This window comes from Parasteatoda tepidariorum, chromosome 9 (genome assembly GCF_982258835.1).
Source record: "Parasteatoda tepidariorum strain Cologne lab strain chromosome 9, Ptep-v5.0, whole genome shotgun sequence".
Classification (NCBI taxonomy): domain Eukaryota; kingdom Metazoa; phylum Arthropoda; class Arachnida; order Araneae; family Theridiidae; genus Parasteatoda; species Parasteatoda tepidariorum.
Window position 1 is genome coordinate 23520838 of NC_141763.1, and position 25697 is coordinate 23546534.

The following is a 25697-nucleotide window of genomic DNA, read 5'->3' on the forward strand; positions in this document are numbered from 1 at the left end:
AAAGATTTACTAATATTCTGGAGATTTTTTTCAAGTTCTTCGGCCTTTTCCTTAGGGAAATTTTGTTTCTTATTTGCTGCTAAAAAATGGCGTCTGATTCAGTCAATGATTTCGATGGAACTAAATGATAACGTGATAAATTAATGTCTGATATTTACAGGCTCCCGCTAGACGGCGTACTCGAGCGTTGCGATCGCGAATTTCTTTCAGAATTCGTTAATTTTTTAGCGAAATGTTTTTTAACCTAACAGAATTCTTTGCTGACTGTTCTCTGAATATATTAAGAAAATAAAGTAAATATTTAAGTGTTGTGAAAAGAATCTTATTTAGTTGTACAAAGTACTTCTTTAAAAATGAAAACTGTTTCCACCGGCGGAAAAGAAATACAACCAAAATTTGGGAGCTACGTAAGAGAATTATATATAATAGATTATTGGTTTGCCTTATTCACTTGTCAACCACTACAGATTCAATTCTCAAATATATATGATACATTTCTCTCAATTACTTTTATAAAAGGTTTTGGGTTCATGCGCACATACCTGCCAACTTTTACGCATTTGGCGTAAAATTTTATTTCTATACTTAAAGTGGTATGCTTTCTATATGTTACTGGCATTTATTAACTTAAGTTATAATTTTTTTCATCCACTATTATTTTTTAAAAAAATAAGCACATATAGTGATATGCAATACTGTTGTGAAAGTGCGCATATGCCTGTTCAAAATGCAACGTATGTTGCTGCTTTAAATTGTAATTCAAATTACGCTTCACTACCACCGAAGAAAATCATTCTTGAAAGGATTAGAAGCTGGCAGGTATGTGCGCACAACAGGTTCACTTTTTAAACAGTCTGCGCGGACTACTTATAAGAGACCGTGTGGAGGCTTCTTGATGTAGGAGGTGATGGCTGCGCCCCCTGCTTGCTAGCGCTCGCCAACCCCCGAAAATTGCTACGCAATCTTATATGGTTTGCTTCGCAAACCAAGCTAACTTCGGTCGCTACTAACTTAGGTACATTGCAAATGCACAAAATTCTAAGAATTCAAATCAATCTTTTAAAATCCATATAACAATTTTAAAAAAAATTACATCTTTTTAGTAAATACTAATGGCTATATCACACGAGAGAAAATATGTGCAACTGCAAGTGTAAGTGCAACTGTAAGTGAAATTTCTCCAAAAAACGCTCGTGTGATATAGAAATTACGGTTGCACGAAATATCTGCAACCGTTCAGGCAATTTCTTTCATGAACCAATCAGATCGTTTGCTTTTTATGACGTTTCAATTTTATGTGATGACATATACAGATGTAAATAAAAATGGCGGCGACGTTAGGAAGAGGATGATCGGATGAAATTTTTTTATAGATGAGACGGAACAAGTTTTTAGTTTAATAATAACATTTCCTTTAAAATGAAAGCATTAAAAATACTTTCGCACTATGAGATGACCATCTCAATGCAGTTGATGTACTACCATAACAGGAACCTGCACACGATTTTAGTATCGGTAAGTATAGTACATTATTTTTGCGATAAATTTTCTTTTAAAATATTTATTTATTTTAAGCTAATAAAATTAAAACTTATTATAATTTGTTCCGATCAAAGTTTTAATTACTTTAAATAGAAATAATTTCTATTTTTATATATGTAAAGAATTATACTGGCGAAAAGCTTTACTTTGAAATATTCGCCAAGCAACTCGCCAAACTTTGTTTCAGTATTATAACATAAAATATAATAATGATTATATTTCTTTATTTTTAAATTTTAATCTTTGTTTCTGCTGATTGTAAAAGCATGTGTCCGATTATTTGAAAGTTTTATAATTATTAGTGAAATAATTATTTTATTCTTCCCTAAGAATTCTTTTAATTTTTGAAAATCTCATTTTAAAACAAGTTAGAAAATATGTGTGGTAAATATTTACCTTGTTTCTCACAAAGTTACCCCATTTTCCAGTAATTATTGAAAAGTATTACAAGAAAGGTAGTATATTATATATAAAAAGTAATTATTAAAAATGCAAATTCTCAATCTCCTTGTCTGTTTCTACATTCATCCCTTCTATTTTTTTTTTTTTTTGTGTATGATGATTTGCATAATATTTTGTTTATAATTATTCAAAGTTAACTAATGATACTTTACTTTTTATTTATACTTCACATTTATCTCTTGATACTTAGCTTTTCTATAATGACAGTAAGTATGTAAGTGTACCTTACTAATTTTTCAATATACTTACATTTTTAAGAGTCTTCGTTTATAAATACAATTTATTTTTCTTGAAACAAATTTCAATCCAAACATAAGAACTACAAAACTAAACACACCTGCCATCTTTCATTAGTGTATAGAATAATCTTAGAACTATAATCAAAATATCTGTCAAACTTAAAATAAGTTTAAAAGGGATACCTAAGGACTTAAATGATTTCAAATTAATGGCATTTAATCTTCCTTATTCTAATAATGTGTTGGTAAAATTTTATCATGAAAGTGATTTCTTTCTTTTATTTCAGATATTTCGTATAATCCTGTAAGGTTTATCTGGTAAAGAAGGAAAGAGATGTAATACTGTTTTTATGGAAGAAATTAAAAAATAAGAAATAAAAATGAATAATGCTCTAAATGTTTCACTTGACAATAAATGTTTTATTTTTTAAATTGATTCTTGTATTATTTAAAATGCAAAACAAAACACGTAAAGGGCTATAACAAAATAATATGATACATTAAAAGTATGTTCTTAATAAAATATTGTTTTTTTTTTATAGTTATAAATAAATTTTAATTTATATACTGTATATTACAATAAATTTGTCCCAAAATAAATCCTATAATTTTTAATTAAATTATCTTATACCAATAATGAATGATATAAATTTTACAATAATAAAATGTAAGTATGACATTGAAAATCCTCTTATATTTAAAAAGCAATTTTACTAAGAAAGTGGAAAAAATAATTTTCAAAAAAGTGATATTCCTGATATGCAATGTGTAAATGAATAAAATTGATGATCCCTTCATGTAATGTAAATTAATTTGATGAAAATAAAATTCTGAGACATTGTAGTATAGACAAGTCTGACATTATTTATTATGTATTTTTTAGACTCAATTAAAAAAATAGAATTGATTTGATAGATCTAATAGTTTTGATGTTATAAATATTTTATGAGTGAAAGGTAATTTAAAAATTTTATATTTCATACATTAAACCATCATTTCTTCTACAGAATTATTTCAAAGGACTATGTTTTTGAATTAAGCTTAAAAAATAAATTTGAAGAAATGTCTTACTTGATTAGATAGCAATGTCAGTTGCATAAAGTGGTATAAGTCATAAAATTGTCCTTTCTACACATTAAACTTTTTATAAATTTTCGAATTGTTAAACTATTAAATCAGACAGCTTGTTTTTATTCTCATTTGATTTAGTGTTTACATAGATAATGATACCGCACTTGCCTAGCTAGCATGTTACATAGTAAATATATATAAATAAACTATGCTTTTACAGGGTGCGGAGCCAAATCTTTCAACAAAAAATAAGCAACTTTTAAGAACATTTTAGGCACTCAAAAAATATTTTAAAGCTCTAGGTAAATTGACAAAATGCAAAATAATTCTCAGACTTTACATGATCATGATAAAATAACTAGAATTTGACAAAGAACTGTTTTCTTGATTATATTAGCCATTAAAAAAATGATCAAGAGATTTTTCGGTTCGATTTCAGAGGGTGGAAAATAAAGCCTGAAATTGAGAATATCTTGCAAAATACAGCATGAGAGAGCAAGAATCTCACCGAACCCAGCTCACTAGACGCACATGCGGACTCGCAAGTATTTCACCAAACCTGTAAAATGATTGGCGTTTTCATACGCTATGGACTGACGGTACGCTGAAATTGATCATGGTTGAATGAATTCTGCTGTTGTTGTTAATTTACGTCGCACTAGAGCTGCACAATGGGCTATTGGCGACGGTCTGGGAAACATCCCGGAGGATGATCCGAAGACATGCCATCACAATTTTGATCCTCTGCGGAGGGGATGGCACCCCCGCCTCGGTAGCCCGACGACCTGCGAGCGAAGTTGAGCACTTTGCGGTAGCACAGTTTAACGAGGACCCATACCGCACACCCTCGATCCCTACGCAGACTGATCCAAGTGGTCACCCACCCGCACACTGACCATAGCCAGTGATGCTTGACTTCGGTGATCTGCTGGGAACCGTGTCTTAACGATCAGTCCCGTGCGGGACGAATGAATTCTGAAAACGTGAAATAGAAAAATGTGAAAAGTACGTTTTTACATAATATGTGGCGAAAATCGACATTCCTTTTCATAAATCTCTTTTTCGAAAAAGGAAAATAAGGCACTTTTTAAAAACACTTATTAAGAAAAGAACCTTTAAGGGCCTTTAAAAAATGAAAATCAAAAATAAGCACCTTTAAGCTTTTTTTAAAAACGCTACGCGCCATGTTTTATACCTTAGTCACTCAAATCAAGATAAAAAAAATCGTCAAAATTCTAGATAGTATTTAAGTCCATCCCCCTTTCACCCCCTTATCCTTTTAGGGACACAACATGAAATTCATTGATATCTTAATATCATTTTATATTATGAGGTAGAAATCATAATCCTTTTTATACTATGCTACTTCACTTAAAAAGCACTTTTTAAAAATGCTACGCACCATGTTTTATACATTAGTCACTCAAATCAACGTAAAAAAATCGTCAAAATTCTAGATAGTATTTAAGTTCATCCCCCTTTCACCCCCTTATCTTTTTAGGGACGCAGCATGAAATTCAATGATATCTTAATATTATCTCATATTATGAGGTTGAAATCATAATCCTTTTTATACTATGCTACTTCACTAATGGGGAAATAAAGTTTTCAGAATTTTAATTTCCTGCTGAAGAAAAGACTTAACAGAAATACAAATGTAAAAAATTAAATCAAAATCAATCAATATTCTACAGCATCTTTACGAACATCGTTGAGAAACTATGATATAATAGAATCATATGATAAAATTAAATATGAGCCAAAAGTAAAGATAAATAACAAAATATGGTAACCCAATTTCATGCAATCGTTCAGGCAATTAAGCAACCCTTTCGGCAACTCCGAACGGAGGAATTTCACTTACAGTTGCACTTACACTTGCAGTTACACTTGCAGTTGCACATATTTTTCTCTCGTGTGATAGAGGCATAAGTCATTAAAATAAATTTGAATTCAAATAAATGACATGTAATTCGTTAAACCTTCACATTTGGTGAGAATGCTCTCTCTAGTTATTTCAGTTTCCGTTTTTAAAAGTGCTATATGTTGAGCCATCTCAGCTAGATTTCGCATGTGACATTTTTAGCGGCAATCATTGGTCGATTTTCTAGCGTTGCCATTCGGGGAGTTCTAATGAAGCTTTTTTTGTCGCCGTATAAGAGAAATATATATATAGATACTGTATCAAAAAGAGGAACGCACAAAACGAATGCTATTACGTTGAACTTCACTGTGAAAATTATCTGATATAACACACTTGGTGGTCAAAATATATGCAAATAAAATATATAAAACCAAAAATTAAATTGTAAAGCATGGAATTTACTACTGCATTAAGTATCTACTTAGAGACTGAGAAAATTTAGCATGTAAGTATCAAATAGTAAAAATGTTTATATTTTTGGCAGAAGGAAACATGATTAGGTTTTAAAGATGGGATTTAAATTATTTTTGAAATACGTCTTCATGAACGATAAAATTAATTTTTGTAAAATAGTAAAGCACGGAATTATTTTAAAATAGTTAAGAAAATGTATCATGCAACTATCTCAAATAGTAAAAATGTTAATATTTTCGGATGTTTAACTAAAAAGGAAACATGACTATGTTTTAAAGATGGGGCAAAAAAATAATATTGAAAATACGTCTTCGTGAACGATAAAATTATTTTTTGTGAAATAGTAAAGCACGGAATTAGTTCAAAATAGTTAAGCAAGGAATTTATTACTGCATTAAATATCGACTTAGAGACTGAGAAAATGTATCATGCAACTATCTCAAATAGTAAAAATGTTGATATTTTTGGCTGTAAGGAAACATGATTATGTTTTAAAGATGGGACAAAAAATAATATTGGATAAACGTTTTTAAGAACGATACATTTTTTTTTCTTACCTTAAGTAGCTGAGCAATCTGTGCAGGCATCTGGAGATTACTGGAACTGGACAACCGTCTGTAGATCCTGACAAGAAAAAGAAAAGGAGATACTTAAGAGAATACTTATAAGAAACGTTCTTTATAGATTTTTCTGTTAAAAGTTTATAAGAATATCAATAACGATACAAGTAAGGATAAAATCTAAGACTTTACGCTGAAAGAAATATTGCAGAGATCTTTTCCAACTAAATCATAAAATATCACTTAAAAGCTTTACCCTTGTCTCAAGGAAAAAATGAAACAGTTTTTAATTATTAATAAAAATTTGAGAATACAAATTAACCTTAACAGCTCCTAACACTTTCTTCTATTTTTAACATTTTTGCAATTATATTGATTTAAATAAAGTTTCCACGTGCCTCTTAATTTTCTAAAATATGGTGACAAAATCTTTATAAAAAAAACCCTGATTACTTTAATACATTGTGACCACCATCTTGCTCTTCTTCAAAAGAAAATTTACTAGTGAGAGCCACTTAAGCCTAGTGTCCTCGAGTGTCCAGTGTTCTCTCTGAATTGTTATAGTGAAATTCATCTCGTTCAGCACCCACTTCAATACCAGAGATGCCAACTTGCTCCGGACAGCAAATATATATTTTAAATTGGTAGTTTATCAATTGTGATTCTTGCTTTAATGCATTCAATTTAATAGATTTTTATCCACCACTATTTCTAAATAATTAGTAGGCTTATATAATTCACCACTTTGTAGTACTTATGTCATGCTATACCTTTTAAAAAGCAAGCAAAAATAGTCAAATACTTGCAAAATTTACTTTGTAGTTATTTACCGTGTTTTTAATTATTTTGGTGTGTCCGGAGCAGTTGGCATCTCTGCAATGCTATGTATTTTCATTCCCTCTAAAACATAACTCTAAGTATATATTTGAGTTACGTGATTAATGTGGTGATCAGTGTTTCAGGTAGTCGACCGGACTGTGTAGGGGTCAAGGAAATGACCTTGCATCGGAAATTTTCTGGGTTCGAATCCCGGGCAAGGCACGGATGCTCTTTCATTCTCTGTACTTAGTATGGGAGCAACGTTGGCCCACCTAATATGGTACCCCTGAGAAAGTGACCAACAAATCTGCTCTGTAAAATGCCTGAATTGGCGAACGTTAACAACACAGGTGGCCATTGGAAAAAAATGTTCCAGAAATAAAAAACGTGAAATTCATTTAACGATTAAAATAAATGTATCACTACAATTTTGACAAACCAAACAAAAAGTTGTAGCATAATTGTTTTCCAATCAGTTTTATGTTGCCTTAATATAATAGTTCTGTCTACTACAATGTATTATTAATAAGAATATTAAAATATGGATCAGAAGGCAGGGATGCCACGTGTGACCGAAACTGCTAGATGAGGCGTGATGGAACCTCAAGTCGTTTTCATTTATTTATTCTATTCAATTATTTAATCGTGACTACCACCGTGCAAATTATTCATGTTTAAAACGGAAACATTCTTAAATTTATTTTCAACAGGAAGCTGAAAGCAGGGTTCGTACGCACCTGGAAAAATTAACAACTGGTAACAGTTTTGGGATAAAGAAGCTGAAAATTTCTTAATATTAGTTTCCACTATCGAATTAAAATATCTCATCCGCCACCTTCGGATCTATATGTGTTTTCTTAGACAAAATAAAATATTTTAATAGCTAGAAAAAGTAGTAATATAAAATTTTTTTTTTAATCAATATAACTACCACTTTTAATTTTTTATAGGTGCGAATGAACCCTGTGGAAGAAAGATTCCAGGAAAAGTATCTAATATTAATCACAGGCGACTAAAAATGCAAAAGGTGGTAGAATCTCAAATCATTTTTATTTTTTATTATGTCGTTAACTTCTTTGCATTAACGTTCAATTGTGAAGAGGAAAAATATTTTTGAAAAATTGCTATTTTTTATTTCTCTTAATAAATTTTGAATATTGTCAGTCAGCACTCTTTAAATTTTCCGTCGCACATGGCAACCTTGTATTTATCACTTTTTACATTTTCAGTCGCCTGTATCATCCTTGAGAAGCTAAATTGGCCAATTTTTCAAGCTGATCTCAGCAACACAGCCATTCCTTCAAACTTAAGTTCTTGCCGAGTAAATTTTTTAAAGTGGTTGTAATATGGAATTGATATATTAGAGGTGCCATGTGCTCCAAAAAACGAAAGTGGCCGAAATTTAACCCTTTCACGCCGCTTTCACAAATACGTGCCAGCATAAAACCGTATCAACCAGGGTAAAAAGATAAAACTGGTAATCAAAGTCATTCTTTAGCAGTTTATTTGTGGGCGGAGTTATAAATGTTTGATTTATTTAATTCACCATTACTTTGTTTTCATTTATTTAATTCACCATTAACATTGATTATATATATGATTAAACTAACAATAATTAAAGTAAAAGCAAAGTAAGTCTGTCAAATTAGCAACGACTACATTTAAGGTACCGTTTTTTATTTAATTACAACATGATTCTGATTTTGTACGAATGCTTTTCTGAATCACCCGTCCCCAAGGGGTTAATTAAAATTTACATATTTAATGGATTCAATCGAAACAACCAAATTAAATTTGATTCTAAATTATATATCTTTAAAGCAAAATTCTTGGTTCACATATTCTTTAATTTATTCTCTATAACTCATGTCATTTGTGTCAGTTGCTTAGCTCCTCTGACTCTAATTCAAATTAAGCAGTAAAAGTTTTCGACTCGATATCCTCGTATTAACTTGCGCATAAATAAGAAGAATCTTGGATTCTACTCACTTATTTCAATAGAAATCAATTGATTTATAGCAAGTAGCATATTCACGTCAATATGCTTCTTGCTTCTAAGGCAATATCCCATATAAAGCCATACCTGCCAACTTTTAATCCCGTCCATTATTATTTTTCCCAGTGGTATTAAAATGGAATTAAAACTTCAATTTTAAGCAAACAAATACGTTGCACTTGAGAAAACTTAAGTTGACAACCATGATAGTACCACATATTAATATATGTGCTAAATTTTTGAAAGAATAGTGGTGATCAGAATCATTTAAAAATTAAATTTATAAAAGAAAAAAAATAGTATACATTTACTACCACTTTAAATATAAAAATAAAATCTTGCGGAAAATCCGGAAGAGTTGGCAGGTATGTAAAGCTGATAACCTTTATTGTGAGCTGATGCAATATTAAATTACTAATCAATCAATCAATCAATCCTTGTATTCACAACTTTTTAAGTAATTTATTGACCTCGATGAATGTTATGGACATGCTGAATGGGCAAAGGCTAAGTCAGGTACCCATCTCAGTTACATTAAAGTCCTTGTATTCATATTAAACAGTAAACTGAAAAAAATTTGTTTGAAAAAGTTGTGAATTTTGATCTATTTTAATAATTTTAGGCTTTTGACCATTAACCACTTCTTTTTCTTATCAGTCACCCCTGTAAAGTTAAGCAAAAGCAACGTTATAATTTGCCAATGCTTAAACGCATCGTCCTACCAGCAGTCCTAGGCTGATTTTAAATCGCGCTCCTGAAACCGCGCAGCCATCTTGAAATATTTGAACGATGCCGTGAAAGCAATGAGGTTAGCTGTCTCCTTCCAACTATCGTATTTCATACCTGCCAACTTTTAATCTCTTCCATTATCATTTTTTCCAGTGGTATTAAAATGGAATTAAAACTTCAATTTTAAGCAAACAAATACGTTGCATTTGAAAAATCAGTTGATAAGTATGATAGTAACGCATGTTAATATATGTGCTTCATTTTTGTAAGAATAGTGGTGATCAAAATCATTTAAAAAATTAAGTTTATAAAAGAAAAAATAGTATATATTTACTACCACTTTAAATATGAAAATAAAATCTTCGCGAAAATCCGGAAGAGTTGGCAGGCATGGTATTTGTGTCAGAAAATTTACATTTTCCTGTCCACCATAATGCAGCGATTTGAAATAAGTCAGTGTTCATCCGTCTACTGTATTTCTGTCATGAATAAGTAACTCGCATTCACCTATCTCCCATAATGCAGAGGGCAGAATTAAGTCGGTGTTATTTCCAGTTACAGTCGAACTCGTTTATAACGAGCTTGGATTTACCGAGGGAAACGAGAATATTTGGTTGGATCAATGTTAAGTCTACGGAACAGAAGTCGCTTTTAACGAGCAAGACCCGGTTTTAGCGAGCAATATTTTTCTGTCTGACAATCTTTTTTCTCATCTTTCTAGTCTTTCTGCCTTATCTTTTTTTCAAAATGATAAGAAATGCATGAAATTAAAAAAAAACCGCGAAATGAAATTTAATTGCCCTTATCGCTCTAATCTTTTGCAGGTTGGGGAGCTTAGTTTAGTTGTCATTAAATTAAGAAAAGTATTTAATTAAATTAATTAATGTAATCAAAGTAAGTAAATATCAATTAAATTTTAAGTAAATTCAATCATTTGACCTCCCAAGCCCCCTCCCTCTTCTGGTTGCACGCCTGACTTAAGGATCCGTTTATTGCGAGCACTCGGATTTAACGAGTACAATGTTACGGTCCCTTTGTGCTCGTTATAAACGAGTTCATCTGTATTGTATTTGTGTCAAGTATAAGTAATGCACATTTACCTATCCTCTATTGTGACATTAGGTCACAGCCTAATTTATAAATATTCTTTTTTTTAATCAATAATACTAATTCTTTTAATTTTGTAATACATTCTTTTATTTTCATCTTTCTTTAGCCCCTTAAGCGGTAGCGCAATTTGGACATTCTCCCCCTAAAATTCCTTACCAGCTCCTTAAAGAGCCCCTTTATTTCGAGAAGTTTCCACCCTTTTTTTTCTGAGAATTCGCAGGGGTTGTCGGCTTCTTTCATCTCCGCGTGTATGTTGTGTTTCTCAACCGTAACTTTTAACGCATAATCAATTTTTCGTCTCAACTCGTGATTTTTAGGTAATTTAACTTTAACTTGCACAACATGCACTACAACTTCAACTTTAAGTTTTTGTATCTTATAAAGGGAGCGCGCGGAAAGATGACGATTGCATTCGAAATTCGAGAGTATCATACTCCACGTCGCGCTGTTGCGTGATTTTACTTTTTATCCTGTCCTCGTTAGGAGGTGAGGATGGCGTCTCCTTCGCCATTTTTCTTGTGTAGTTTCTTTTTATGAGATGAACATTTTCTTAGCCATTGAAAAATTCCACTGACTGCCTGTTTTTGCTAATATATTGGCCTCAATATGCCTTCAAATCAAAATTTCCGAGTTTTATTGCTGCTAACACCTTGGCTACCGATCATCACTAATTGATTAATGGATAAAATTGATCTCTAAGATGGAGGAGAGTGATCGTCAACATGCAATTCCGATTTGATCTCGTCTAAGCCAGTTTCATTCCAAATTCCCATGTTCCTGAAGTTGATCTCGTCTAAGCCAGTTATTCATCAAAAATTCCCATGTTCCCGAATTTGATCTAGTCTAAGCCAGTTTCATTCCAAATTCCCATGTTCCCATAAGTGTATAACCCCTACTTCATCCAATGTAGCCAAAATTACTTCATTTGCTACCCCTCGTAATGCCAAACAGGTTAAGAAGTTTATAGGTGTGTGTGGCTTTTATCGCCATTTAATTCCAAATTTCGCCCAATTAATTGCTGTGTTGACTAAAGTTGCTACAAAGCAATCTAAATTTAAATGGAGTGACGAACAACAGCGGGCATTTGATGCATTACAGAATGCATTTTTTTCGAAACCTTTTGTTCAGTTACCCGATTTCAGTAAACCGTTTTTCCTAAATACTGATGCGAGCAAATTAGGCATTTCAGCAGTTTTGATGCAGGAGCATGAAGGATCTCTTCGCCCTGTCTCTTTTTTTAGTAAGGCTTTGTCCAAGTCTGAGAAAAACTATCCCGCCATCAAATTGGAGCTTTATGCAATCTTTAAGGGTGTTACAGCATTTAAATCTTACCTCTATAATAGAAATTTTACAATTCTGAGTGATAGTAAACCCCTAAAACATTATCGCAAGGTTACATCACCTGCTGATATTATCACACGTTGGTTGCTTGCTTTGAGTGAATATACCTTTGAGTTTATACATATACCTGGTCATGAGAATGTGTTAGCCGACTGGTTTAGTCGTTCTCCTGATCCAAATTTTTGTCAACCTGCTTTAAATAGTAATGATTCTGAACTAATTTTACCTTTCACTGATATAAATGAAGACCATGTAATTCATGCTTTAACTAATAATGACTCCCCTCTTGAAATTTCTTTAGACACATTTAAATCTGAACAATGTAAAGATCAAAATATTCAGGAAATTATTTCTCTTTTAAACAATCCCACGTTAATTAATCAATCTAAGACTGAACATTTCTTTTTAAATGATGGTATATTAATGTATGCCACTGAGGTTTTTCCTCATAAACACAGAATTGTAGTTCCAAATTCATTAAAATCTAAGGTGTTAAATATTTGTCATGTTTCCCATTCTGGTATTCAAAAGACGTATGAGCTTGTGTCTAAAAGATATTTTTGGAAAAGTTGTTACAGTGATACCTGTAATTATGTTAAGTCTTGTGAATTATGTATTAAACATAAACAGTCTGCGAGCAAGCCTGCTCCTTTAAAATCAATGTGGCTACCTCAGAGGCCTGGACAATTTGTCTCAATGGACATTGTAGGACCCATTAAGAATTGTGGATATATTTTAACTTTCATAGATCATTTCTCTAGACATTTAATTTTAAACCAACTAGTCAATTTAACCACTGAGACTGTTTCTAAACATTTAATGAATTATATTACTCAGTATGGTAGAATGTTATACCTATTAACAGATCTAGGCACTCAGTTTAAAGCTGAGGTTTTTGAATTAATCAATAAAAAGTTAGGCATAAAACTAGCCCATAGCAGTGCTGCTCATCCTCAAAGTAATGGAATGAGTGAACGCATTAATCAAGCTATTAAGTCTTCTGTTTTAACTTTACATGAGAAAGGTGTGTCATTTGCAACCAGCTTATTAATTCACCAAAATATATACAATGGTTCAATTCACTCTTCAACTAAATTCACCCCTAACTTACTTCATTTTGGTCGTAATTTGGCCTTAATTTTTGATTGTTTTGAAACTAGTGTCGAACCAATACATTTGGATAAATCTCACTATTTATTGGAGACCTTAAATGAGCTCAATATTGCATATGAAAATGCTTACCATAATTCTGAACGAGCACAAGTCAAACAAAATTCGAGACAAGGTGCGAAAGCAAAATTAAGATCACTAAATATTGGTGATATTGTCTATTTAAAACATACTAATGTGTTTAAACCTAAATTTGATGGTCCGTTTACTATTTTGTCAAAATTTAATGATGTGGATTATGTAATCCAACTTTTGGACAATACGAAGGCACCTAAACTAACTGTTCATATAGACCGTTTACGTCTATGTCCTCATAGGAGGCAGAATTTGCTTTTTCATCCCTCTTTGGATACCTCCCCTAGTGTAATTGATAGTGATATGACTCTCCCTAAGGCTTGTCCTTACAATTTAAGAAGTAAAGAATTTTTTTCTAAATAAATTTGTTTGAATGTAACATTGATATGTGTGATGGGTGTTATTTGGGTATCGGTGTATATGATGCTGGCCGTCATATCCGCGGAACATCGGGATCCTGTAGTACTTGTCAGGCAATACCAGTGATTTTTTTGGTTAAATTTTGTTGATATACAGTTCTTGTAACTAATTTTGTCAATAGTTCTAACATTTTTTAATTGAATGAGGTATTCAAATTGTGATATGGTTTCTTATGGTGGATGATGGGCAGTGTCCTCCTTGTTGCGACTCTACAAACTTTTAAGTATGGGTTCGTGTTTGTGGTTGTTCATGTCTAACTGATTGCAAGTTTTTTTTAACAAATATTTCATGTTAATATTTGTATTTTTTTTAAATTACGTAAACACATAATTGTAATTAATTAATGACGTCTGATTATCGAATGCCAATTTTTTTTCGACCCTGTAGTTCTGTACAGTATTTTTTTTCCTTTTCTAGTATGTCATAAGTCACTATTATTACATACAAAATTTTTTTGGATTTTTGCAGAGTGTGAATTCTCTTTGCATTAGTAATGTATACAAGTACACCTCATTGTACATCTCAAGGTGTCACAACGGTTGTTATGATTTTTTTATTGTTTTGTGTTATGTTGTTTTATACAAATTGTTGATGCTGAGTTTGTTAATTGTATATTGTTCAGCAATTTTTGTTAGGTAATGCTTTTTGTAAGCAATGTGTCAAGGCCTTGTTTTTTTGTTGTTTTGTTTGAGCAGTTTTTTTTTTTGGTCAAAGTTCTGTGAGTCAATTTGTTGTTTTTTAAGTGTTAAAATTCCTTGCAGTTTTTGTTAAGTTTAATGTTTTGCCTAGGCTTTTCCTGTTACAACTAGTAATTTTAATTGCAATTTTTTTAAATTTTTTTTCATGTCTAAAAATTAATAATTTTAATGCACTTATTGCTCTCACTAATGACTTTGATTTGTTTCAGGTATACAGTTTGATGTGTACTAATTTTTTGTCGTTTTAACTCGGATTACTACTTATCAATCTTGTTTGATTGGTTTCAATTTTTTCTCAAAATTCACTTAATGGATTGATGTACAAAATGTTGTACAAAGTTTTTTTTTTTTTTTCGTTTAAGCTCGGAGTATTGTCAGTCTACAATGGTAGCCTGATTTTTTTTTTCGTTTGTTTGCAATTTTTCAATTTTTTTATAATAATTTCCAGCAAACAAATCAATTTTTTTTCAATTCCTTCTTACAAGGAATAATTTGAGTTAATGTCCTTTACCTCAAAAATTGCTTTTCCACTATTAATAAGTGAGATTTTCTTTTTGAATAATCAATTATCCATTTTACCTCCTTAATGTTATTTTCTTTGGAGAAGATTTTCTCAGTCTACTTCATGTAGCCTGAATTTTTTTATACGGGTGTTATTGCACTTATAGGCATTCACATGCATCAAGGCATATGTTGTTTAAGTTTAATTTATAGTACATGTGTTGACGATTCATTGTCAAAATGTTTGTTTTCATTTAGCAAACAATTGAGATTGTTTTGTGTTTTTCGTCCATTTATCAAACAATTCATCAAATTTATCAAATGTCTGTTTTGCCTTTTCACTAATCAAGATGCAGCCATGTAAAGCTGCTTATATGTATGTGTTGTTATGTGTTACTAATTCTTTGTATGTCTTATGTTTGAGGCGCAGCTTTTCTCATTTCAGACTCTTACTATCAAAAGTTTTGATATAGATTGTTATGTAAACATCTGACTATTTGTAAGTGGAGTAGTGGTGAACTGGAGTTGCAGGCTGTTAGAACTTAATTTCATTTATAAATTTTTTTGGATTTAATATTTTTTGGCAAAAACAAAAAAAAAAAAATTTTTTTTCTTCAAAAATTTTTTTCTGCAGTGGGGGGTATAATGTGACATTAGGTCACAGCCTAATTTATAAATATTCTTTTTTTTAATCAATAATACTAATTCTTTTAATTTTGTAATACATTCTTTTATTTTCATCTTTCTTTAGCCCCTTAAGCGGTAGCGCAATTTGGACATTCTCCCCCTAAAATTCCTTACCAGCTCCTTAAAGAGCCCCTTTATTTCGAGAAGTTTCCACCCTTTTTTTTCTGAGAATTCGCAGGGGTTGTCGGCTTCTTTCATCTCCGCGTGTATGTTGTGTTTCTCAACCGTAACTTTTAACGCATAATCAATTTTTCGTCTCAACTCGTGATTTTTAGGTAATTTAACTTTAACTTGCACAACATGCACTACAACTTCAACTTTAAGTTTTTGTATCTTATAAAGGGAGCGCGCGGAAAGATGACGATTGCATTCGAAATTCGAGAGTATCATACTCCACGTCGCGCTGTTGCGTGATTTTACTTTTTATCCTGTCCTCGTTAGGAGGTGAGGATGGCGTCTCCTTCGCCATTTTTCTTGTGTAGTTTCTTTTTATGAGATGAACATTTTCTTAGCCATTGAAAAATTCCACTGACTGCCTGTTTTTGCTAATATATTGGCCTCAATATGCCTTCAAATCAAAATTTCCGAGTTTTATTGCTGCTAACACCTTGGCTACCGATCATCACTAATTGATTAATGGATAAAATTGATCTCTAAGATGGAGGAGAGTGATCGTCAACATGCAATTCCGATTTGATCTCGTCTAAGCCAGTTTCATTCCAAATTCCCATGTTCCTGAAGTTGATCTCGTCTAAGCCAGTTATTCATCAAAAATTCCCATGTTCCCGAATTTGATCTAGTCTAAGCCAGTTTCATTCCAAATTCCCATGTTCCTGAAGTTGATCTCGTCTAAGCCAGTTTTCATCCAATGTTCCGTGTTCCTGAATTTACTACTCTTCACCCACTACTCCACCCCACTATTTTCCTGTCTCTCAACATGGATTCACCTAAATAAAAGAACTATTGGTTTTTTTACAAGTGACTATTTTTTTGAGTGATTTTATTCCTATAGATTTTCTGGAAGATAACGCCAGGTAAATACTTTGTTTGTTTTCCTGTTTTTTTCCCTTTTTGGGTTATTCGGACACTATGCGTAATTGTATTAATTGTCTTTTTATGTATCGGCCATATTTCTTCTAAATTCAGTTGTTTTTTTATATGCTACTTTTTCATTTTTAGTCTATACCCAACCGTAACAGGGCATCTATAATACAGCGGTAAAATTTATGTCAGCGTTCCTTTTCCTTCTATTGTATTTGCGACAGGAATAGGTAATTCACATTTACCTATCCTCCATAATGCATTGAATAGAATTAAGTCAGTATTCCTTTTCTGTCTATTGTATTTCGGTTAGGAATAAGTAATTCACATTTACCTATCCTCTACAATGCAGGGGATAGAATTTAATCGGTACACTCCTTCTAACTATCGTATTTGTATCAAATTGTGTAAAATATAAGTAATTCACATTCACATATCCTCCATAATGCAGCGGTTAGAATTTAATCGTTGTTCTCCCTCCAGCTATCGTATTTGTGTCAAATATAAGTAATTCACATTCACCCATCCTCCATAATGCAGCTCTTAAATTTATGTCAGCGTTCCTTTCCCACCTATTGTATTTGTGTCAGGAATAAGAAATTCACGTTACCCTATCCTTTATAATGCAGGGGATAGAATTTAATCGGTGTTCTCCTTCCATCTATCGTATTAGTGTCAAATGTAGGTAATTCGCATTCACCTATCCTCCATAATGCAGCTCTTAAATTTATGCCAGAGTTCCTTTCCCACCTATTGTATTTGTGTCAGGAATAAGTAATTCACGTTACCCTATCCTCTATAATGCAGGGGATAGAATTTAATCGTTGTTCTCCTTCCATCTATCGTATTAGTGTCAAATGTAAGTAATTCGCATTCACCTATCCTCCATAATGCAGCTCTTAAATTTATGTCAGGGTTCCTTTCGCACCTATTGTATTTGTGTCAGGAATAAGTAATTCACGTTACCCTATCCTCTGTTATGCAGGGGATAGAATTTAATCGTTGTTCTCCTTCCAGCTATCGTATTTGTGTCAAATATAAGTAATTAACATTCACCCATCCTCCATAATACAGCGGTTAAATTTATGTCAGTGTTCCTTTTCCACCTATTGTATTTGTGTCAGGAATAAGTAATTCACGTTACCCTATCCTCTATAATGCAGGGGATAGAATTTTATTGGAGCTCTCCTTCTAACTATCGTATTCATGTCAAATATAAGTAATTCGCATTCACCTATTCTCCATAATGCAGCGCTTAAATTTATGTCAGCGCTCCTTTCCACCTATTGTATTTGTGTCAGGAATAAGTAATTTGTATTCACCTATCCTCTATAATGCAAGGGTTAGAATTATGTCAGTGTTCCTCGTCCACCTATTGTATTTATGTCAAGTATAGGAAACCACAAATTTTCTATTTTTCATACTGCAGTGGATGGAATTAAGTCATTGTTTTTCATCCTTCCATTGTAATTGCTTCAACCATAAGTCATAAGTAATGCTCTCTTACGTATGAACCGTAATACAGAACTGTTTAGTTGGTGTTTTTCTTTTTGCCTATAGGAATTATATGAAGCATTAAGTAATGCAGACTCACCTATCCACCATAATGCCTGCACGGATGGCGTGGGCGACGGACTTGAAACGAAGTTTGTCTTCAGACTTTCTCCTCGTCGTCGACATCTGGCGGGTAAAGGTGGCGGCCAACCACTCCCGGACTTCGGGAGGGACGGCATCCGGTTGTACCTCTGACAGCTCATCGTCTTCATCTAAGAGACGCCTGAAATGTTTTAAAAATTTGATTTAAAATTGCATACAAAGTGTTAATTTATAGATTACATGAAGAATATCTAAAAAGTGGATATGGGTGAAAATCTGAAGAAGAACGCATCAGAACAAAGATAGAAAAAAAAATGATTCGCGAGATGCATTAAATCACAAAATAATATAGAAAATTAAGACTTGGAAATGAATATTTTCATTTTCAGAGCTTTTATTGCGAAAGCAAGATATTTTATTTTACAAAAAAAAAAAAAAAAAAAAAAAAAACATTGACAATATGCAATTATTTATTTCGATTTGAAATGACGTGACTTCTGTATTCTTTAACCTAAATTGACAAATAACATTAACAAATAACTTATTTTATACGCATATCGTATCCTTTTTGCAGACCTTGCTTACTTGAAGGTAGGTACTTTATTTACGTCGCACTGGACCTGGACAATGGGCTATTGGCGACGGTCTGGAAAACATCTCTGAGCATGATCCGAAGAATGCATATTTGAAAATAGTAAAGGAAAGTAATCGGAAATTAGATTAAAACTTTTCGGTTCAACTAACTTAAATTAAATTTACACCCGAAATTAAAGCAATTTATTTTGAAGGAATTTTTTAAACAAATACCGTACACCTTGAAATTTTCTGACAACAAAAGGAAACTATTATCATGCAGGATGGCTAAAACTAAACTGACGGTTGTCAGAGGTTCATAGCTCCGGTTCTCTAAACCGATCCGAGTAAAACTTCAAATATTTTAGATTGAGAGGCTGAGGTTTACAAAAGTTTGCAATCAGACTGCGCTATAAAACAGTAAAAAAAAAGTAGAACTAAAAAACTCAAAGAATAACAGAATATTTTATTTAGTTACAACCTGTTAGCTCTGTGTGCATACTTAGTAGGTCATGAGGCATAGTAGGTATACTCTTTGGCTTTAGAAGTACAGCGCCATCTATTAGCAATATTGTAAGCTGTTTTATTTATTTATTTTTTTATTGAATGTTTGGTCCCATGATCAAAACAGCATATTTTTGTAGTATTGCTCGGATCCGCTCAGTAGACCCGGAGTTATGAACTACTGAGTATCAGCAGTTTAATTTATACCACCCTGTACAATATTCATTTTTTTTGTATTTTATATTAAAAATTCCTAAAATGATTGATTTTGTTAAATTCTTACTTGGTCTCATCCATATATATTGTCTCAAGTACAGATACTGCGTAACCAACTGTGCGCTGAAGAACGTCCATTGGTACTTCTCCATGGTTCAAGTGATTCGATAATTCTCGCAATCTGAAAGAAAAGGACAACATTTATATTAATTACCCATACATTAATACATAACTATATAAACATCTACTGAAATGGAGACAGAAAATGATTTCTTTTTACTTCCTTCAAATCCACGCATTATTAGGAAGGTAGGTACTTAATTTATTTCACACTAAAGCGGCGGTCAGGGAAACATCCCTGAGGATGATCCGAAGACATGACATCACAATGTGTGAGGCCACTTCCTCAATTTAGACGTAGATCTGAAGGGGAAGGAATTTTCTCCAGATCTCTGAACTCGTAATACTACTCAGCGGTACTCGGTTGAGTCATAGCGGAGTTGAGGTTTGAACCCCTGCTCAGTTCGATTCCCTAACCACTGGGCTATCACGGCCCCACATATTAATACGTAACTATATAAATATTGAAAGAAGAAGAATTTTTTTTTTGCGTGGAGGTAGTAGGTTCGAGGCCCATCGTAACCTTGAATGTATCTTTGTAATGCGCGGCTCCAACTTGTGCCATGTGCTCTTCAACTTAACTAAAGGTTTTTAGTCGTGTGCGTACTTTGCACACAAGCCTGTATTTGTATGTGTAATAATAAATAAATAAGCAATTTAAAAAAATTCGCGTGTGTTCATAATATAAGTTTGTTTATGAAATAATAAACCTATTTTTGCAACAATTTTTTATGCAAATTCTGAGCAGATGACATTTAAGAAACCGTGTGGAGGGTTTCCCTGTTGTAATAGGCAGTGGCACAGCCAGGAGTACTAATAAAAATTAAAATCATGGAATTTGAACCTTTCCATCATATCGCATACCTGCCAACATTTAATCCCTTCCATTATTATTTTTTCCAGTGGTAGTAAAATGGAATTAAAACTTCAATTTTAAGCATACAATTACATTGTATTTGAGAAAACTTAAGTTAAACTCCATGATAGTAACGCATATTAATATATGTGATTAATTTTTGTAAGAATAGTGGTGATCAAAATAATTTAAAAATTAAGTTTATAAAAGAAAAAATAGTATATATTTACTACCACTTTAAATATGAAAATAAAATCTTTGGGAAAATCCGGAAGAGTTGGTAAGTTTGATATCGGGACCTTTTAGCTCTCCATCATGTCGCTTGTGGGCTGCAATAGTGGCACAACTAAAAAAACACACGGTTTGGACAAAGAACAGCTGTAAATATGAAAATACACATTCTTTTTCAGCAGCAATACTAGCACAACTCATAATTCAACTTGAAGGTAATCTTCGTTTAAGCAAACTAAAGCATTTCTTATGCATTTTCCTTACCAATGAAAACTTTAAACCCACTTATCTCAAAGCATAATTTTTTAGTTGTGCCGCTATTGCAGCCCATGAGCGGTGTGATACTTAGTCTTGCAGTAGCTTAAATCCTGAATTGAAAGAAGAAATTAAGAGAAAAGATAGGCTTATAAAATAATAAAATGGATGCAAGAAAAATGGTTGTTAATGAATAGTTATTGTGCTGCGACTGCAGCGCCACTGAGTTCAACTACAGGGAAGGTAATTATTAGGGAGGTTGGCTTAAAACTTCCTATTATCTTCCCACGGATTTAAAAAAAATTAAAATACACGTAGAAATATTAATTAATTATAGAAGATTTTTCTTTCTTAATAAAAAGGTTTAACGTTTAGGTATTTGGTAGTACTTATTTATTTTACTAATACCCATGCAAACTTGCGTATTGTAAATGCAGCATATTTATGATACGTACCCTATGTGCAGCATATTTATAACCCATGTACAGTTGAAAAACCGTACAAGTTTAAGAAAGACATTACAATGATGTATACTACGTTATGACAAGATTCGAACTCGCTACCTCAAATATTACAGAGGGTATGGCATACAGCGAGATAGCTTGGTAAGAGAGGTTCAGACAATAGTACAAAAGTCTGTTATATGCATAATTTATTAAATAATAACATGTAATGGTAGTCACTAATCAATTAAAATTTTTACATTTATTTTATTTTTTTCGCACCATAATTTAAAATTTCTAAACGCGTGGGAAGCCAATTTAAAGTAATTTCGATTTTATACTTGGGAGCTCATAGATTTTTATAATTCATTTAAATAAACCACTTCTCAGAATTGTTTTTTATTAAAGCAAGAACCATAAAAATATCTCTTTATACAATTTGTTTTCCCATTGAATTGCAGTTTTCGGATCCTTTTTATGGAAGCTGGATTTCAAAATTGTCGCTTTCATTGTTCGCTGTTGACTATGATTTATATATATATCTCTTCTAAAGATATTCCATCAAAAAGCATGGACAAAAGAAAAATATATTTTTCAGAGGACTTTTGCTACCGTTTTGTTAGCTAAACAAGTTTAATTCTTATTTCTGTTCAGTGGGAATTGGATAAGAATGGGTTCATTAATATTTATGAAACATTTTCTGTCATATGACGGGAATGAGAATTTTCCATGTATTCTCAAGCAATGAGCTTATATACATATATATAAAGTTATTTTATTTATCTTTTGGAATACATCAAAATTTCCTCGAATAAATTGCATTTGTCGCCATTTAAGTTTCAGGAATAAAATTCATTCAAAAAGTTCAAATCGTGCAGAATAAAAGCATATATCAATTCAAATAGGGCGTTCAGTATTCCGGTCATCATTCTTTGCCAATAAAAAATAATTATCATTTGAATAATTTTTTTTTCTATAGTCTAGATCGGGCCGGGATGACCTTGTTGGTAGAGCGTTGGACTCGTGTTTCGAGAGAGTTCGAAAACAGTCTCCTGAAGAATCCCCGTGTATTACTGGTGCACGTTAAATCTGTCGGGGTCTCAAAGTCCTCGCTATCATAACAAATCATACCTCTGAGAAGCCGTGGTGGCTCCGGACACGCCAAAATGTATAAAAAAAAACGGTAAATAACTTCAAAGTAAGTTTTGCAAATGTTTGCTCGCTTTTTAAAAGCTTTAGCAAGACATAATTATTATTAAGTGGTAAATTATATAAGCCTACGAATTATTTAAAAGTTGTGGTAGATAAAAATCTACCAAATTGAATTTATTAAACCAAGAATTACAATTGATAAACTTCCACTTTAAAACATATATTTGCTGTTCGGAGCAAGTTGGCATCTTTGTCGCCTTCCAATGAGGTGAACCAGGTTCGAATCCCAACGATGACTTGTCAATTCGAATTCCGCACCTGACTTGCACTGATTACAATGATGAAGTAAAATATCCTCAGTGGTTGACGGATCATGGGTTAGAGTGCCCTTGTCGTCAGGCTAACCGAGGGGGGCTTTCTTTGTTTTTCTCTCCATGTAACGCAAATGCGGGTAAGTTCTACCAAACAGTTCTCAATGAAGACAAATTTCTTCCAATTCTTGATCCAGGAGTTCCCATGTCTTCTGTATTGGGTCAAAATTATAAGGTTAGGGAGCTGAACATTGATAGTAGTAAATCCAAAATTGGGTCGATTGTTCAACGAAGGTTATAAAATTATATAAAATAGTTCAGATCCTTAATATTGTCTTTTCCATTATCTCTGATGACGGCTAAGTGCCTAAGCGGTTAGCGTGCCTGACTGCAAAGTCAATGGTTGAGGGTTCGAATCCCACTCAGGGCATTGTGGATGTTTCTTTCTGTGTGTTGTCCCCTGTTGTGTGAATGTGGCCCACCTGATGAACGGGTATCTGTGGCAGCGTGGCGTGCTCGCCCCCGTGACAAAGATTCACAGGAGGCATCACTTCAGACATCTTCCGAGGCAGAAGTCGGTAAAAAATTATTATTTCTGATAAATAATAACACGAAATCTTGATTTAACAAGTTATATGCAATTTTCATAAAATCGCCGCACAAGTTCCCGGAATTTGTTATATTATTTATTTTTGATAAATTTGCGTAAAGTTAAAGCCTAATATTTGTTACACATATATTTTAAAATCAATCAATCCACTTCCTGCAAGAAATGTTTAAAAATGGTTGCGAATTAATAACTAATGCTTGCAAAAAATTTGATTAATATCGCTTTCTCTTTAACACATTCACGCCGGGGTGACCCACCGGTGGGTCACGCTAGATGGTCTCATGTTGGCAGCCCACCGGAGTAAAAACTGGTAACAATAAATTTCATTTTTTAGCTTTTTTTCCGGGAATAATAAAAATCCATAACTACCAATTGTTTTTAACGGATGCAATTTTTATATTGAATTGCTTCTTCGCTGTGATAAATTTCCTTACAGTGAATTGTTATTGATAAGAATAGATTAACTCCTTCCGAATATTATCTAATAATGAAATAGTTCTTCTACCAGCATTTTCTCTTTTTCCGTACCAGTATTTTCACTTTTCCCGGCGTTAACGTGTTAATTTGCTCTTTTCGAAATAACTGGAATGCAGTTGTGCTTATGAATAGTTGAAGTAGTGGGGCTAAATCACTTTAAGTCGAATTTTCTAAACTCGGAATTATACATTTAGTCAAAACTATCGCTACCACTCGTAAAAATTGGCCCACAAACGAAACAGGTTGGCATCTTTGTCAATCATAATAAATTAACAATGAGACTTTTTTAGTTTTAAGAGAGTTTTTAAGAATTTTCCAATGCCTACAAGGAGTAATGCTGGATAAGTTTTTTTTAAACATCATTAACACTAGCATGCCTAAGGAAGTCATTTTGACTGCTTTCAATTTCTATTAGAAAAACAATAATTCATATATAATGACACAATTTCTTAGAATTCTTTGAACAACATATACTTTTTTTTATTTTTAATATTTACTAATAACTTGTTACATAACTGTAAATAATATAAAAAATTTTAAAAATTAATTTTAAGCAAATTTATTCACACTCTAGTCATTTTGACTGCTTTTCGGCAATATAGGTATATACTAATTTTCCGTCTTTCTAGTGTTAATACTTATTCCAAATGTCGTTAAAATTAATTGTGATTATGGAAGTACATATTAGGTACCTAGAAAACTAAGCTGAAATAACCACCACAGCTTGTTAAGAACTTGAACAACAACATTTAGTTCCAAATCTAAGAAATAACGTTACTCTTAATGTGAATTAGCTAATTTAAATTACGAGATGCCAGCATACTTCAATTTGTAAATAAATATTTTCTTCTGGTAACTTAATTTAAAGTGTTTTTAGTTTTTTAGTTACACACTACATATCATAAATTGGAAGTATCATATGAATGTAACTTTATTGTAATTATCTCACGGCTGCACTTTTAAAGTGTGGACATAATTATTCTTATTCTACAAGTTTTACTTTTTAAGTTGCTACCAATTTATTAAGGCTTTTTCAAAAAGCGAGGCAATTGGCATCCCTATAAATATTTTAAATTTAGATTGAAATTTCAGTAAGCTTAAAATACATTGGCTATCTATTTATTTATAATTTTTATAAGAAGCCGTGAGCACTGAATATATGCTTTTAAAGAATGAATAAAAGCTAATTTCTAACAGACATTGCTGCATTTATTACGTTCAGTTTAGAACCAGCAACGCTGAATAAAAGGGAAGATATTTTATGCAGTTGATTAATAAACAACATAATTTACTCATAAATTTATTTTATAAGGCATGCGAATTTTAATATTATTTTTAAAACACTGTCCGCGAAAAAGTATTCGTTCGGAAAGAAAGGCTCTTCATATTTTATTTATTCCTGCTTCCAGTAAAAGTGTTTTTTAAAAAAGTTTTTTGATGACGATTTTACGCTCAGTCGATTTTGATTCCCAAATATTTTTTGCTTGGTTTCGCATTTCCAACGCAATCCTTTTCGGAACCTGGTTTCTAGGATGAAACAACTCAATCCCATAA

General features: G+C 32.2%; 1 protein-coding gene across 3 annotated transcripts in view; it reads right to left on the minus strand.

Annotated features, from left to right (window-relative positions):
* LOC107451545 (dual specificity calcium/calmodulin-dependent 3',5'-cyclic nucleotide phosphodiesterase 1) overlaps positions 1-25697 on the minus strand; it is a 600146-nt gene that overhangs the window by 36523 nt on the left and 537926 nt on the right. For all 3 annotated transcript variants that reach the window (XM_043042289.3, XM_043042288.3, XM_043042290.3), the window contains 3 exons: positions 19756-19869; positions 18394-18576; positions 6210-6276 (listed from right to left, as the gene is read on the minus strand). In XM_043042289.3, coding sequence (XP_042898223.1) covers positions 6210-6276; positions 18394-18576; positions 19756-19869 — 364 coding nt within the window. The remainder of the gene's footprint in view (positions 1-6209; positions 6277-18393; positions 18577-19755; positions 19870-25697) is intronic.